At 37.7% G+C, this 14,880-nt stretch overlaps 1 protein-coding gene across 1 annotated transcript in view; it reads right to left on the reverse strand.

Annotated features, from left to right (window-relative positions):
* Positions 1 to 14,880, reverse strand: part of GDA (guanine deaminase) — a 31,471-nt gene that overhangs the window by 10,842 nt on the left and 5,749 nt on the right. Inside the window, exons 3-10 of the mRNA XM_005530360.3 lie at positions 13,465 to 13,636; positions 10,837 to 10,924; positions 9,491 to 9,596; positions 5,114 to 5,141; positions 3,599 to 3,706; positions 3,025 to 3,132; positions 815 to 912; positions 250 to 317 (exon numbers count right to left, since the gene is read on the reverse strand). Of these exons, the coding sequence (XP_005530417.1) occupies positions 250 to 317; positions 815 to 912; positions 3,025 to 3,132; positions 3,599 to 3,706; positions 5,114 to 5,141; positions 9,491 to 9,596; positions 10,837 to 10,924; positions 13,465 to 13,636 (776 nt within the window). The remainder of the gene's footprint in view (positions 1 to 249; positions 318 to 814; positions 913 to 3,024; positions 3,133 to 3,598; positions 3,707 to 5,113; positions 5,142 to 9,490; positions 9,597 to 10,836; positions 10,925 to 13,464; positions 13,637 to 14,880) is intronic.

The following is a 14,880-nucleotide window of genomic DNA, read 5'->3' on the forward strand; positions in this document are numbered from 1 at the left end:
CCTAAAAGGTTATTGTTCAAGCCCTTTTTAAGCTCACAACAGCAAAACTATTCATTAATTTCTTGTTTTCATTTATAACAGTTTTGGACCAACCCTAGATTTCAGTAGTCTAGACCTCCTTACTGCAGTGGAGAAAACAAATGAGGACCAAAAGTTGAAGATATGCTGACTTTTAAATGTTAAAAGGTGAATGTTTTTGTATCTCCTAATGGTTTCCAGAATAAACCATCTTCACAGCAAACTACTAACCTGTGCCAAGACCAAGCTTCACATTGTGTTCGAGAACCTTTCGCACATTTAAGACACCACTGCGCAACCTAGATTGGAAGAAGAAATGTGTTCTGTGGGGTACATGCAGAAAAAGTTCAGGAAAAGCAGGGCTGTAGAGTCATTTTATGACAAAGACAAGATTTGTTTTATTATTTATTCTGGCTGGATACATGCAGTATCTCATGTCTGCTTAATAAAAAGAAGACTATAGTCTATTCCCTCAAAACATAAGCACACTTCAGGGGGAAGGGAGATGCCTTGAATCTACTACTGACAGAACAGTCAAAAGAAACAAATTTTTAGAAAATAAATATGTATATACATGGTTACAGATGCAATAACTAAACTGAAAGACCACAAATCAGTCCAGAGCACGCTGTGCAGAAGTGGATGATGAATGGTCATCTTCAATCCAATATAATTTATGATGTAATGAGGTATCATATAAATAGCTTTGCAATGGTAGTATTGACTCAGGGTACTACACAAACAACAGCTTTATTTAGTTATACACCACTCCTATTTTCTTTTTTTTTTAACTTACGAAAAGTTAGAATTGGGGCAATGTGAAATTGCAGCTCCACGAAGACTAAAAAGTTTCAGCTCTTCTTCAGAAAGATGACAGGCATGAGCCATCACTGTCTAAAGAAAACGAGAATCACCAATTTACTCAGTATTTCATTTACTTCCGTGGCTGTGAGGTTTGTTGCATGGCTTTAAATAGCCAAAAAGAACATGTTACCATCTAGTGAAATTAATGCACTTCTTGAAGGAAGCTCTTAAACTTACAAGGAAAAAAACTGATTAGTTTGTCAGTGTGCCTGACATATCATTCTTTCAGCTTTTTTGCATTTTTAAAATTTAAGGTGCCTACTCTTGCAGTGATTTGCAGTGACCAAAGACAAAAGCGAGAACTTCCCAATTGTCCCAGTGCCATAGCAAGCTTACAATTTATATTTTGTAGCTAACACAGAAATTAACTACTGGATCTAGGAATAATCAGATAAAATGGAAGATGTATGTAATGTTTCCTATTGGGTCTCTAAAGGTTTGCACCAGGGAGAGAGAAAGAGATTAAAAATTCTTTAAGTAAAATAATCTAATTTTTAATGCAACTGATAAACTACATTTATTTCTTATCCTACATAACTGCCATTAAAAATAAGTTCACAAGAAAAACATAAAAGTATAGGATAGGATAATTTAATAGTGCATAAACCAATTATTCCCATACAAATCTAATTGGCATTACCTCATATGCCAAATGCCCCACTGAAAGAGAAGAGCAAGAGTTCTGTTAGATCTAGCAATCTGCACATAAAATTGAGTACTGCACAGAGACTGCTTTCACTGAGCATCTCCTAATAACATTGTGCCTCTCCCATCTCTACTCGTCAAGTTCAATGTAGCTGAAAACTCAAGGAGAATAGCCACGTCTTCAGATAAGGACCTACATATGGTAGCTACTTGAAGCGTATCACTGCCAATCCATACTGTTATTAAAAAGAAACATTTCAGCAACAGCTCAAAAAAAACCCTGCTTTTAAAACACTTTAAAAAAAATTGATTTGGTGTCTTAGTTTGAGTGGATGGGGAGACAATATCTGAGGTTCTACTGCTATGCTTGTGTTTAATAGAATGCTTTCCAAATACCCAGGAGCCTGACTCCAGCAGGCACCTGTAATCATGACTTTTCATTACCATTTTCACTTGTGTGCATACAAGTCACAGAATTAAGACCAGTGCTTTTGCAGCACAAACATGCTCTTTAGAACACTCACTCAGAACATCAAATCAGCATGCAAAAGACCATGTGAGGAAAAAAAGGTTAGTACTGTCTACGTACTTCTCTAGTCTGTATTGATTTCTCATGCAAAAAGAAGAATAAGCAAGTCATTTACTGGGGTACGACTTCAAACACAGAAATGGGAGTGCAAGAGCTAATTCCCAGGGAGTTTCCAGCTTCTCCTTGTGCATCTGAAAATTCTCTCCCATATTTTTTAATGAACTTGACTGATGTCTAAGTACTCTGACTGTAGTTGGTTTGTTCATATTCACTTTTGCATGGGCAGTCCACTATCTAGTTAGGTGTGCCCTGGCTCTCCAACCTGTAATGGCAGTGGGCAGGTATATCACATTTATCTCAACAGCATAAAGCTGTACAGAATTTCAATTCTTCAGGATATTATGCCTCTCAAAGACTGGTAAAATCAGCTGGTAAAATGAGATGAGAGTGCTTTTGGATAGTCAGAGCGATAAAGTCCACCGGTCTGCAAGCAAGGTTGATGATCAGAATTAAGCGGGGAGGGCTGCTTCTCCATAGGAAGAAAATTAATTTGGTTGTAATGTAACACCACAGAAGAAATCCTCAGGCAAGCCATTGTGGAAAAACTGGACAGTATCTTGCAATATAAGGACAACTAGGTACTATCCAAGAATTACCAATTCATACAAAACCAGCTTTACCTAGCTTCCTTCTAATCCCACTGCACTAATTCTTTTTGGAGCCTTTGGAAAATTAATCAGGAAGCATAAAAATATGTTTATTTTTCACCCCCTCTAAAATACTTAGTAACAGTGTGGGCTTGTTTAAGATCCAACACCTCAACAGAGAACATAAAACAAATTTACTTTTTCCCAGACGTCACAGACCTTGACAGAACAATACAGATTTTTCAGGTAAGTACAGAAAACCATCATATTTTCTACATGGATTAATGCAAGTTATGTTGGGGAAGTTTTTAATGTGGCTACCTTGCTGGTTAGCAGCTTGTTTTTATCATACAGTTCAGTGTAATTCTGGTAGGCAGGAAACATGTTCTCCACAAGTTTGACTTCCTCTTCATTCTCACTTATGTGACTCTGCAACAAGAAAATGCATAGAGTCCTTTAAACAGCATTGAACCTGACATTACAATCTGGGCAATCTCCTGATGTTAAACATACATTCAGAAAAAACAGCGTTTGTAAAGCCTACAGTTAGATCTAGTCCTTGCATTTCTTTTTTCCTCAGACCCAAAGAAGTTTTCACAGGACCTAAAGAAGTATCTCCATTTGTTCTTTTACAAGTGATATGAGATGGTACATGAGTACATCCCAGTAGTGTGGCAACACAATGGCCCCACTCCCAGTTTTTGGAAGATGTTAAAATAATAGATAAAATAACACACAATGTGATTGTGAGGTAAAAAGAGAGAACAAGCCTACAACAGAGTGGATGCTGAGACCAGGGCATCAGATGTTTATCTCCTCCCAAAGGCATCTTTAGATGGTCAGCATGCTGTCTGTCCATGCCATTTAAATGGCACACAGAGCTCTCAGAGCTTACCTGCACACGGAGATCGTGGGTTTGTGCTAAATCCCCAAGGGCATTCAGCAAGTCCTCTGTGCAGGAGGGGCCAAAGCGGGGGGTTATTATAGGCTGTACTCTGGGATACTGAAAATAATAGAAGATGGAGTTTGTATTCTACATATATTTTTCAGAAACCGTAAGTAAGACTAGCAGCTACATGGCAATTACATTTTGTCTTCATTGCTTGCTGCTTACTGCATCCTTGCCAACTCAAATTTAGCTGTAATTTCCTTGCTCTCATTAGACATTTCATTGCAGAAACAGAGAATGAAAGTGTGGGTTTCTTACAACAATTTTAATGAACTTTATTAAAGAGTTTGTTTTCATTAGAACTGTCATCAAGTCATTGAAATTTTACCAGTCTTCAGCAGCACTGGATTCTTTCTCATATTTGCTTACAGCCTACATGGATGATGAGAAATAAGTCAGTTGAACGACCAGATATTTTCCAGTCCCACTTCTGTGACCATTGAAGATATAATGATGCAAAACTGCAAGCTTCTGTAAAACCAAAGCCATTTTCTTGTTCAATCTTCTCTACTTATAACAGCAACAAAGCCCTGAACTCCCTAGACAGAAGGAATAGTGGTATAACCAGATATGTTATAGAGTAGGAAACAGTGGGGAAGACACCAAGAACTACAGAGGTTTACACCTCGCAACTCTAGATTAAAATTTTCCTAAGGAAGTTGTCAACAGGATTACAGTTTCTGTCATCAGTCAGAGGCAAGAGTTTTGCACAAGCAAGTAAGTGATAACTTGGACTCCAGTTCCTTGTATTATGTCCCAGAAAAAAAGGAGCTTGGGTCTTTGCAAATTAGCCAACTTACTCTAGTAAGAGTTTGGGCATCACTCTAGTGATACATACCATTCAGGCATTAAAATCCAGGCAACTGCTCCTGAACATTTTGAGATGGGATGTCAGAAGAAGCCATTGAAAACTAAAGGCTGATAAGAAAAGTACTACTGTGTATAATACTGGAGTGTAAACTTCTATCTTTACCACAGAAGAGTAAGCATGAATTTCTTTAGAAACACACTATAAGGCATGCACTGACCTAAAACATTGATTTCATAGTGGATTAGTAACTTTACTTACTTTACTTAAAAAAGCAATGATTTCTGCTGGTGAGGATTCCTTCAATTAGTCTGTCTACTTATATTCCACAGAGTGATGAACCAAATTCCACCTTTCTTAAACTAGAGATTGTCCTCTCTAGGAATCCAGGTATTTCAAACTTGATAGAGAAATGCACGAGACATTGCTCTGCTCTGAGCACAGAAAACTGATTTTATGCTATTACAAGTGTACATTTCTCAACATGACGAGCAGAACATTTTTCAGAATGGTATCTGTCTACTACACAGAAAGATATATATTTATTGATCTTTCACTAAGACAACAGATTTGGATAGCAGGATTATTTATTTCATGTGTTCACACAGCATCTTCTGAATACAGAAGTGAATTCAAAAAAGAGCACTACTTACTTTCTTTTCTAGTAGCTCTTTAACAAACCTGGAAAAGGGTAGAAATAAAGTTGCTATAAATCTGTCCTCTATGTTATAGATTATGAAAAATACAAAAAATATATACTTGGACACCCTGTTAAACATTTCAGACAGATCAATTTTTTTACAGAACCTTGAGCCAGATTTTCAGATGAAATAAAAAGAGGGAACACAATGAAGTCAGGATAATGACACCGAATTATGCTAGTTTTGAATTTGACTCTGAACACGCAGACTAATGAAAGTTTTTTCATCTAAATACTTAGCATTAGACAAGCAGTAATTATTCTGAGTTCTCCCTGAAAACCAAATACATGCTACATTGAATGAATTGAAAACAAAATTATAACCTACAGCTGCAATATTGAAGAAAGAAAAAACAAGGCAAACTTTGTCCATGAATTCAAATTGCAGTGTTTAAACCTTTTCAAATCCAAGTATTAGAAGATGCAGCAATATTTTATATCTTACATTAGGGTGCATATGTCCTCATTCACTTAAAGAACCCTTGATTTTTTGGAAATGCTTATATTAGTGTTAGCATACAGATGATATACCTTCCAGAAAATAAAGACTTACTTTGTTAAATAAAATGCTACCTCAGACCTCTACAAAAAACCGCAAGCAGACACTTGCTAGATGCAGATCGATGCAGATCGCCAAACGAAACTTCCTCCTACTTTGAAAGGAGGAAATTCTTTGAATGCGCATTTGTTCAGTGTATGTAAGTGACCTCCGAAAGACAGTTTGAAATGCTTTCTGGACAGGATCTCTTGTGCTGGTTTCCCATTAATTGATAAGAGGAGGAGTAAGGAGAAAAGAAACCACCCATGGAAATTATTTCCCTGAGAGATGCTAAGAGCTTCCTCTGTGCCTCGAAAAATCCAGTATCTGGCTAGCTCTGAGAATTGACAACCTATTAAACCATTTAGAAGCATTCCACCTCTGTGAATTCCACATTTTAAAAACAGACAAGCCCGGGAACTCTGTCGCTTGCTTCCAGCCTTGAAAGGTAAGTGAGCTCTGGTGTGGCCGGCCATGCTCCACCGCAGCCTGCGCGGCCTGGCGGGGCCGGGCCTCAGCACCGGCAGGGTGGGGACGGGAGACCGCGGGACCCGGGCCAAAGCTGGGCCAGTTCACAGCTGCTAACACCTTGCTCACACAGCCCTCTCCCCGTCATCGGCCGTGCCGAGCTGGGTCCATTGAGCCCCAGGAGCGGCTGCAGGCCGGGCCAGGCTCCCTCCCCTGCGGCGTCCCCACAGCGAGTGCCAGTCAGAGGGAGGGGCCCAGCGCAGCCTGAAATCCGTCGCCGTGACTGCTGCGGCCACTGCCCATGACCATCTGCAGGTCTGGACAAGATATTAACCCTTTCACAGATGAGACCTGCAGACCTTAATCCTCTCCAGGGAGAGAAAATAACAGAGTGACGACAGGTAGAAAACAATATGAAGACACCAAGGTCAGTAAAGAAGGAGTCAAGTCCCAGACGGAAGGAGAATGAGGAGATTCCCTAGTATGGAGGCTGAAAGTTCTTTTGGTAAGGCCACAGAGATGGATTATGATACACTAAAATATTCCCTTTAATTCATGAGAACGTATGGGGAGATGGAGTGTTCAAACTGTAGATGTGAGCAGATGCATCCATGATGAAAAAACAAAGTGGAGGCTGAGGAGTTTTGATCCCATGACAAACTTGAACAGAGAGAGATGAGAGTGATGAAGACCCCTTGCCCCCACAGAGAGAAGAAGAAGACCTCTCTTCCCAGAGATAAAGATGATTGTAAAGATAGATGAAGAGAACTTTTGCTTTTGAACAGCTCACCCTTACAACAGTAATAGTTGACATGGCCCATGAACTCAGCTGTGGGAAGGCTGTGAAAATGGGAGGAGCTTCACAATTGCAGATTTTTTCGTGGGCAGCTGCTATATCGTGGAACTGAAGGGCCACAAAAGAGCTGTTTCTTGTGGAGAATTCTCCATGGCATGGCAGGAGAAAACTCCTCTCCCTACAAGAACTGATGAAAGACTATTGTAGAAGTAGTAACTGATTTAAAACAAGACAGATCTTGTCCCTATGTTGTCAGTTGGGGAAGAAAAGAAGTCGGGCACAGGGAGGTAAAGTGTTCTGAAGGTGTTTATTCTGATTCTTCTTATTCTTTTAGTTCTGTTAATAAAGGGGTTTTTTCATACCTTTTTCATAACTTTTTTAAAGTTTTGAACCTGTTTTGCCCTCCTCCTAATTCATATATCACAGATGGAAATGAGTAATTCTAGTAGGTGTACTGGCAATTTTAGCCAGCACCAAACCCACCACATTATTTGATGCACTGGCCGGGAAACTCAAATTGGCAAATCTAAACCACTATATCTGTGAATTTTTATGTCATAGTTCATAGTAAGAAAACTGTCATTTTGATCACATATTGTATAAACTTTACCAAATGTCTTCAGAAGGAAAAGAAAATTACGCTAGAGGCTACATTCACAGCCCTGTAGCTCATGCTAGATCACCAGATGGAAGTGAGAGACCCAGTTTTGACTTCTGCAAAGCCCAAAGGAGTTTGAGCCCACCACTGTCTATACCTTTGAGATCCAAAATGCAAGGTGAATTAGCTATCATCTAGTAGCTGTCTCTCCTCTTACTGATTAACCTGATATAATAAAATACTGGCTTGAACAGAAGCTCTAACAGAAAAATAATGCCCAGGTGACAACACAAAATTTCAATATGGCTGTTTTCCTTCTTTCTCACTTTCTTTGAACAGTGTGAGCTGTTTCAAAACTGATGAAATGTGGTGAAATATGTTTTGCAAAAATACACATTGTTGGCTTATGTACTTCTCTATGAGGAAAGAAGCTCAGCTTCAAATCACAGTCTTCTGTAGTAGAACTGACTTGAACAGAGGTTCTCACCTTTGCAGCTGACTATGACTAATAGTGCCATATATGGTACTCTAGACTTCAATTCCCTAACTTTTTCATTAAATCCTCTTTGATAAAGAATGGTAGATTCAGATCTTTGACAAATTTAAATTTAATATATGAAGAAATTGGAATTGTCTTATTTCCATTCATGCAATACAAATATTTCTGGATATTAACTCTAAATAAGTTAAATGAGTGTAGTCCATTTTCTGACAGTGTGACATCACGTTTCTTAGATTCTTAAAAAAGCAAACTAAAAAAAAAAAACCAACTAACATGTTGCCCTCTTAATTAAACACCTCTTCATCGTTCTGCAATTGTATTGCTGTGATTCAGGTAAGTACTCCAGATCCATGCCAAGAAGCACACAGCTTTCTTCCCTAGACAGCTATGGAGTACTTGTGACAACCTCTCACCCAAAGCTGAGAAACATTTTTTATTGCAGAACCAAAAAGGAATGAGTTGGAGGTACAAGATAGGTATTTAAAATAAAGTTATTTAGATCCTTCTGAAGCTTTTAAAACTATCATAACTGGAAGTTCTGTTTCTTTCAGGCCCATATGGCAGGACTTGTGCCATATTATGGAAACTGGGGGTTTACACAGGGGAAAAAAATGCTGGAAGAGTGAAGGTAACTAATAGTACATGTTTTAAAAATGTCATTAAATATAAACACCATTAGAAATACATGACCATTTCTAACTTTCATTGTCATGCCTTTAGCATGGTTCGTAAAAACAAGGGAGCAACCTCACACAAGTGTGATAAGATGTTTATATCCCTCTTTAGGGTTTTCTCTTTCAGCATGACATTTGAAACATTTGTATAAGTAAATAAATAGTTTTTTATAAGTAAATAAATAAATAAGAAGAGCTGTATATCTGCTTAACTGTTTTCTGAGCATGGGTGTGAAACATAAGAAAAACATATGACAGTAAGCTGCCATACTCCAGTCTTGGTTCTTCTCCACTACAAATATTGCATTCATTTGATTCTCCTTCATTCTCTTGGCTGCATGTTGGAGTAGTTTGACTGGTATAGATGAATAAAGCTTTAGCCTAAATGGTGGAAGGAAATAGCTTAGAAGTTAATGAGTACAAAGGAACTGGCTACCACCTCACCATCATATATGGTCCCTTGACCTCCATACACAAAGTTGTGAGAAGGAAAAGAGGCAGCAGAAAACACACATATCCTCTCAAACCCTGGATCTGTGGTTTCTCCCTCTCTTTGGAAAAGCCAGAGAGATGCTTCTTGGGCTGTGCAGCAGCTGTATGTGCAGGAATTGCCAGGACTGCAGAGGATAGTACTTTAGTAAGAAAAAATCCTTTGCTAATAAATTCACACCTTTAAGCTCTTAGAGAGATTCACTTTTCAGATGTATGAAAAATCTTATTTTAAAAGGTTATGCCATCAATTTTATCATTTTACCTTTCTGTCTCTTGGACAGAGTCAGCAGTAATCTCTCTGTATTGTGGCACACTCTCATTCATGTCCATGCAGACTTTTCCAACAAATGCTCGTTGACCAAATTTATCTGTTGAGATGCATTAGAATATAAATCTCAGAATCACTGGTTCTCAGAACCCATTACCAAAGCTTGAACTGAAATAAAAAAACTAAGTCCACCCCACCCACCTTCATTTAAGATGACCAGAATTTATGCTCTTGTCTTGTCTCTAAGCTAAGACCATTCACGTGACTTTTAAGTAAAAAAAGAAAAGAGGAAATAAGGAAACAAACAACACTTAAACAGGACATTTAACATTAAGACCCAACTTTATAAATGAGAGCTAGATTACTGTAGTTTAACCACAACCAGAATTTTTAATGATAGACAGCTGTGACACAGTGGATGAGAAACACAAGCATCAAAGTACAGTAGCTGTAGTAGATGACTGCCTGGAGATGAGAGAAGGCACAAAGATCTCAGCAAACCATCTCTCCTTAAGGAAAAGGAGCAAAATTGCTAACAGGTCCCCCACATGCCGTTAGAGGGAGAATTTTCCAGATCTATTCTAGCTTCTTTGCTGAGATTTACCCATGCTAGATGAATAAATCAGAACTCATATGTAAAACGTGTATGATACCCAATTCTAGGCTGTCAAATGTGTTTCTAAATCAGATCTCTTTGTCCACTTTTATTATTTGGGTTGTTTATTGTAAAAGTTTTAAAAAATTCCTACTAAATCAGAAAGACTAGGTAATTTTTGATGAAATCTGAGGTTCTTATTAAATTTCTTTGCTTTATGAGCTGTCTGAGCCTTGAGAAATCCTGCAAGAACTACAACATTTTCAAACAGCAGGCATTTGCAACTGTGAACAGAAGGGAAGGATAAGATTCTGATGCAGCTTCCACTTCTCTGATTTTTGAGGGTGTGTGAAGATTTTTGACATTGATTATCAGCTGAAACCTCAGAGTACCAGGAAATTAATGTACTGACTGGGTCTCCTGTCATTCAGTTCTTTTAAAACTCAAATGACAAAAGGTTAGAAAGAGCAGAGAGCTGCAGCTGGAGAACAAGTCCAGCAGACCTAATTCAAGCTCAGCCAGCAGCAGATTTGGGAGTGAAGAGACGAGTTGCAACAGTACAACAGAGGTACTTAAATGAAAATGGGTAACAGGTGGGGTTTGGGGACACAGTGTGACAGGTACAATGAATAAAAAACACATTAGCATAAAGACAGATTCCTGGCTAGTCTAAAATTCCTAAATATTGTTTCCTTCAACTAACATGATCCATACAGTATCCTTCAAAACTCACTGTTAGACTTACCTATAATTTCAGCAAGAATAAGAGAACTGTCTGTGTGAATTGTTGCGAAGTAGCAAGCTGTAGTCGTGCCATTCTTTAGAGTTCGTCTCTAAAAAAAGAAATCAGTTTCAACTGTCTGGAAAAAAATCAGTAAAGCTGCCAAAATACAGAACAGGCAGTCTCATTTCAAACTACAAGAACATTTAGTTATTGTGAAATTTTGCAGTGAAGTGGGAAGGTAAAAATATAGATTTTTAATTTCATAAAAGCTGTTTTAAGTCTGAGGGTTAATAAATAAAAGAATTCCTCACAGAATTTTTGCAATGGCTAAACCCATAAAAACCAGTCTATATTCTTTCCCCCAAACTAGAAATACTCCAGCTTATATTTAGAAATACAACTAGTCATTTTTGTTATTTCCTAGTTATGAAAGGCTGTTCAATTTTCACTTCATAGGTGAAGGACTGTTTATCTAGTGTTAGCAAAGCAAGGCTTTTGGGGAAGATGATGGTTTTCTTTTAGCAACCTGATCTAGCTGGAAAAACAAGTCAGGTTTTCATGTATCAAAAACTGTTGTTGATCCCAAATACAAAATAACAAACTTAACTGTAAAAGTAAACTGAGCACAACTGCTCAAACTATGAGCTAATTATTTACCTGATACACCATTTGAAAGGAAATGGAGGTTGACACCTCTTCACATTACTTTTGGGGAACATAATAATAAATTATAATAGGTATTTTAATTACATTAATTCATTATGAAATGTGTAGCTTCTCCTGTCCTTAGGCCTGATGCAAACTATGTTATCCACTTATCCAACATACAGGCTTAAACTATATTTTGGTTCTGGCTGCCAAGTAATTTCAAAAGTTTTTTTTAATTTTTTTTTTTTTTAATAAGATAGAAGGTGAGACATCCAGCACAATGTTTGGAGGAGGGCTAGAGCTAACTATCTGATAAGCCAAGCTCTGTCTTTTCCTTACAATATTCAAATGAAAATCTCTAAGAGTTCCAAAAAAGTCTCAAAAATAGCTATTTCATTACTGACACAAGTTACCTTGTCTTTCCTTGCTTTTAAAATTCATAATCCTCTACTTCTGAAATCCTAACAACATTGTTGAATTAAAAACATTCTGTTTCCAAATCATCAGCACAAAGAGGAGGTTCCTGTTAAAGGCAGGAAAATTTCACCTAAATTGTTTCTTTTGCTGAGTATAGAAAGTGCTGGAAACAGGATCTTGATTTGAAAAAATCCACTGTGTTTTCATTACAACTTCAAAAGCACAATGATACTTAGGAACAAACATTGCTTCCATCTAAGTTTAGTCCTGATTCTAACAGGTGAAGGTTATTACTGGCCCCACCAAACACTGCAGAGTGACTGGTATTCTGTATCTTCTGTAGGTGAAGACATTTTCCTGACCCTGTTCTCTTTGATTCACATTGGGAATGTGAATCAAACATTCTAAAATGAATTATCTAAATTTCTAAAATGAATTTGACCTGAAATTCTAAAATCAACAAAAATAACTGGTGTTCAGGCTCCCACAGCTAACTTCCACCTCTCTCTGGCAGCTCTTTTCCAGATGATATTGTGACACACCTTCCAGGGTGAGGACTCTAGACATGCTGGTGTCACTCAGCCTGTGCTGTAACTGTGTTGGGCACACAGTTTGAAGGTGAGGTCACCTCTGTTTTTAAGCAGTTGAAAGCATATGTGCTTGTCACTAGAACTTATGACCAAGCTGCTCTTTCATGTTTTTACCATGGCAGATGGTACAAATTTCTTTTTAAATTTGTGTGGCAAAGAACAGTATAACTATTTATTTCTTATTTATTATGCTATTATGTTGGCAACAGATGCTGTCACTGTGATAGACAAATGCAAGGCAAATTATGTTGGCCAAATAATTTAATCTGTTGGAGATATTTCAGTCCGCATATTAAAGGATAAATTTCATTTATAGGACAGAACTAGTACTCTGCAATACAACCTAGCTGCTTGTTGTCTGTCCAGTGGATCATAAAGATTTTACAATGCTCAGAACCAGTCTAGCTCAAACACAGTCTTTTCTTGTCCCACAGTACCATTGAGAGACTCCATAGAAAGCCCCTGCAGTGAAAGGCATTCCCATTATAAGGACCTCAGCACCAGCAACGTCTTCCTTTACTAATTCAGAGCTCCCCAGATTTTTCTATGAAAAGTATCTTCTCTTTCATGTGCTTTTGCAGATGGGGAGTTCATAATAGAGGATTTTTGTACAGAAAAGGGAACATCCCCTGAATTTTATTTTATTTTTTACTATACTTGGTTATTGCTGCATGGAGCAGCACCTGTCTGCAGCTGCTAGCTGTACTAATTCTGAGAGTAGATTAAATGTTGGTCATTGTATTCAGAAAAGGTGATAAAAGGTTCATTGTTAACCTTGTGATTAAAGGAACTCTCTTGCCAGCAACAACACAACAAGACTGGAACTAATAACAGACAGTCTTGGCTAGCAATTAGAACAGTGGCTATCTTGGCTTTATCTGGTTTCCATGACAGTAAAACATTCTCTACTCTTTCTGCTGACCTTCTGAAAACATACCTATATTACACAAAAATGAATGTCATCAAGTAGGTAAAGGTCATTTGCAGGACTTACAACAACTCTGGTGTACACTTCTTCTGCAAAACCACTGTCCTGGTATTTGGCTTCTGTTGGGAATGTGTAGGAAGTCAACCACTGCAAAAGAGGCAGGTCTACTCTTGTACCAGTAAATGAATACTGAGGCGCGTGAATATGTGTATCAACCAATCCCGGCATGAAGAATTCACTAAGGAAAGAAAATAAAATTGTAATAATCCAAAATGTCTCAAAATTCTCCCTGGTAGTTAGCTTTGTTTTAGAGAGTGTGCTTCAGTAAAATCCACCAGAATAAATGGTGAGTACAAATTAACCTGTGTCTTCCAGCATCAGCCTATTAACTCCTGCTGTACCTCTACCCATACCCATCTTTTGGTATGAAGCAGTTCATAATACCATTTACACAGCAAAATACATATATCTAACTGTGAGAAAAACCATGTAAGAGCATGATTAATCTAATTATCTCTAATATTGACCCACCCTAAATGGCAACAAACAAAAGGGAGCAGACTTCACCACAACTAAAATTACTCCACTGTAGAATCCACCTGAAAAAGAGATTTGTACACAGTGTTGTTTCCTAGTATGGATATAGATGGAATGCCTCTAGCTCCCAGGCCATTATATTTACCAAATGTGACTTTCTATATGCCAGTTTTCCTCTACATTATTTATATGTCGATATAGATATATAAAATCAGTGAATTTCAGGACTTAATGGAAGAACGGTGTCTAAAAATACAGACATAGACACCGGTGAAAAAAGCTCTGCTCAGTATCTTGACAGGAAAGACCTATTTACAATGTAACTCTGTATGTTGTCATGTAATGTTCATGCAATAAAACAGACGAATTCATCAACATTACTAGGAAGTTGCTATGGCTATTTTGTTTTGTGCTGAAACTTCTTACTGCATAACATTTCTATCACTCCTCTTTCCTTCTTCCTGACTACTGAATTAACTGAATTTTGTCTCTTTTTAGCTCCCCTTCTTTCTGTTTTCTTGCAATCTGAAAACAAATGCTGAAAAGTCTTCCTCAATCTGATCCATATTCTTCCACCTTGTACCTTCATCTGCACCTTCCACTTTCCTCAGGCTATTTCAAGTGAAGAAAACATCTGATTATTCATAAAGATTGTATGATTAGCCTTCCAGCAAAGCATAAAATTTTTTGAACAATTGATTACTAGAGGGATGCTGCAGCTCTCAATTCTAAGCCACAATTTGTTTACAATCCTACTACATGCAAAGCCTAGTAGATACAGTCCAAAAGATTTTCATTTCACCATAAAGTTGGGGGATTTCAGTAGATGAAGAAGAAATAAAATGTTCCAGCTGCAGTATAGTGAGAAGTCAAAATCTCTGTGTTTAAAAGGTTTAAAACTTCTAATTATATTCATTTTTATCATGGAATGTGTCAAAGTCCAAG

This window comes from Pseudopodoces humilis, chromosome 4 (assembly GCF_049639895.1).
Source record: "Pseudopodoces humilis isolate 2021_Gansu_Grassland_sample_001 chromosome 4, ASM4963989v1, whole genome shotgun sequence".
Taxonomy (NCBI): domain Eukaryota; kingdom Metazoa; phylum Chordata; class Aves; order Passeriformes; family Paridae; genus Pseudopodoces; species Pseudopodoces humilis.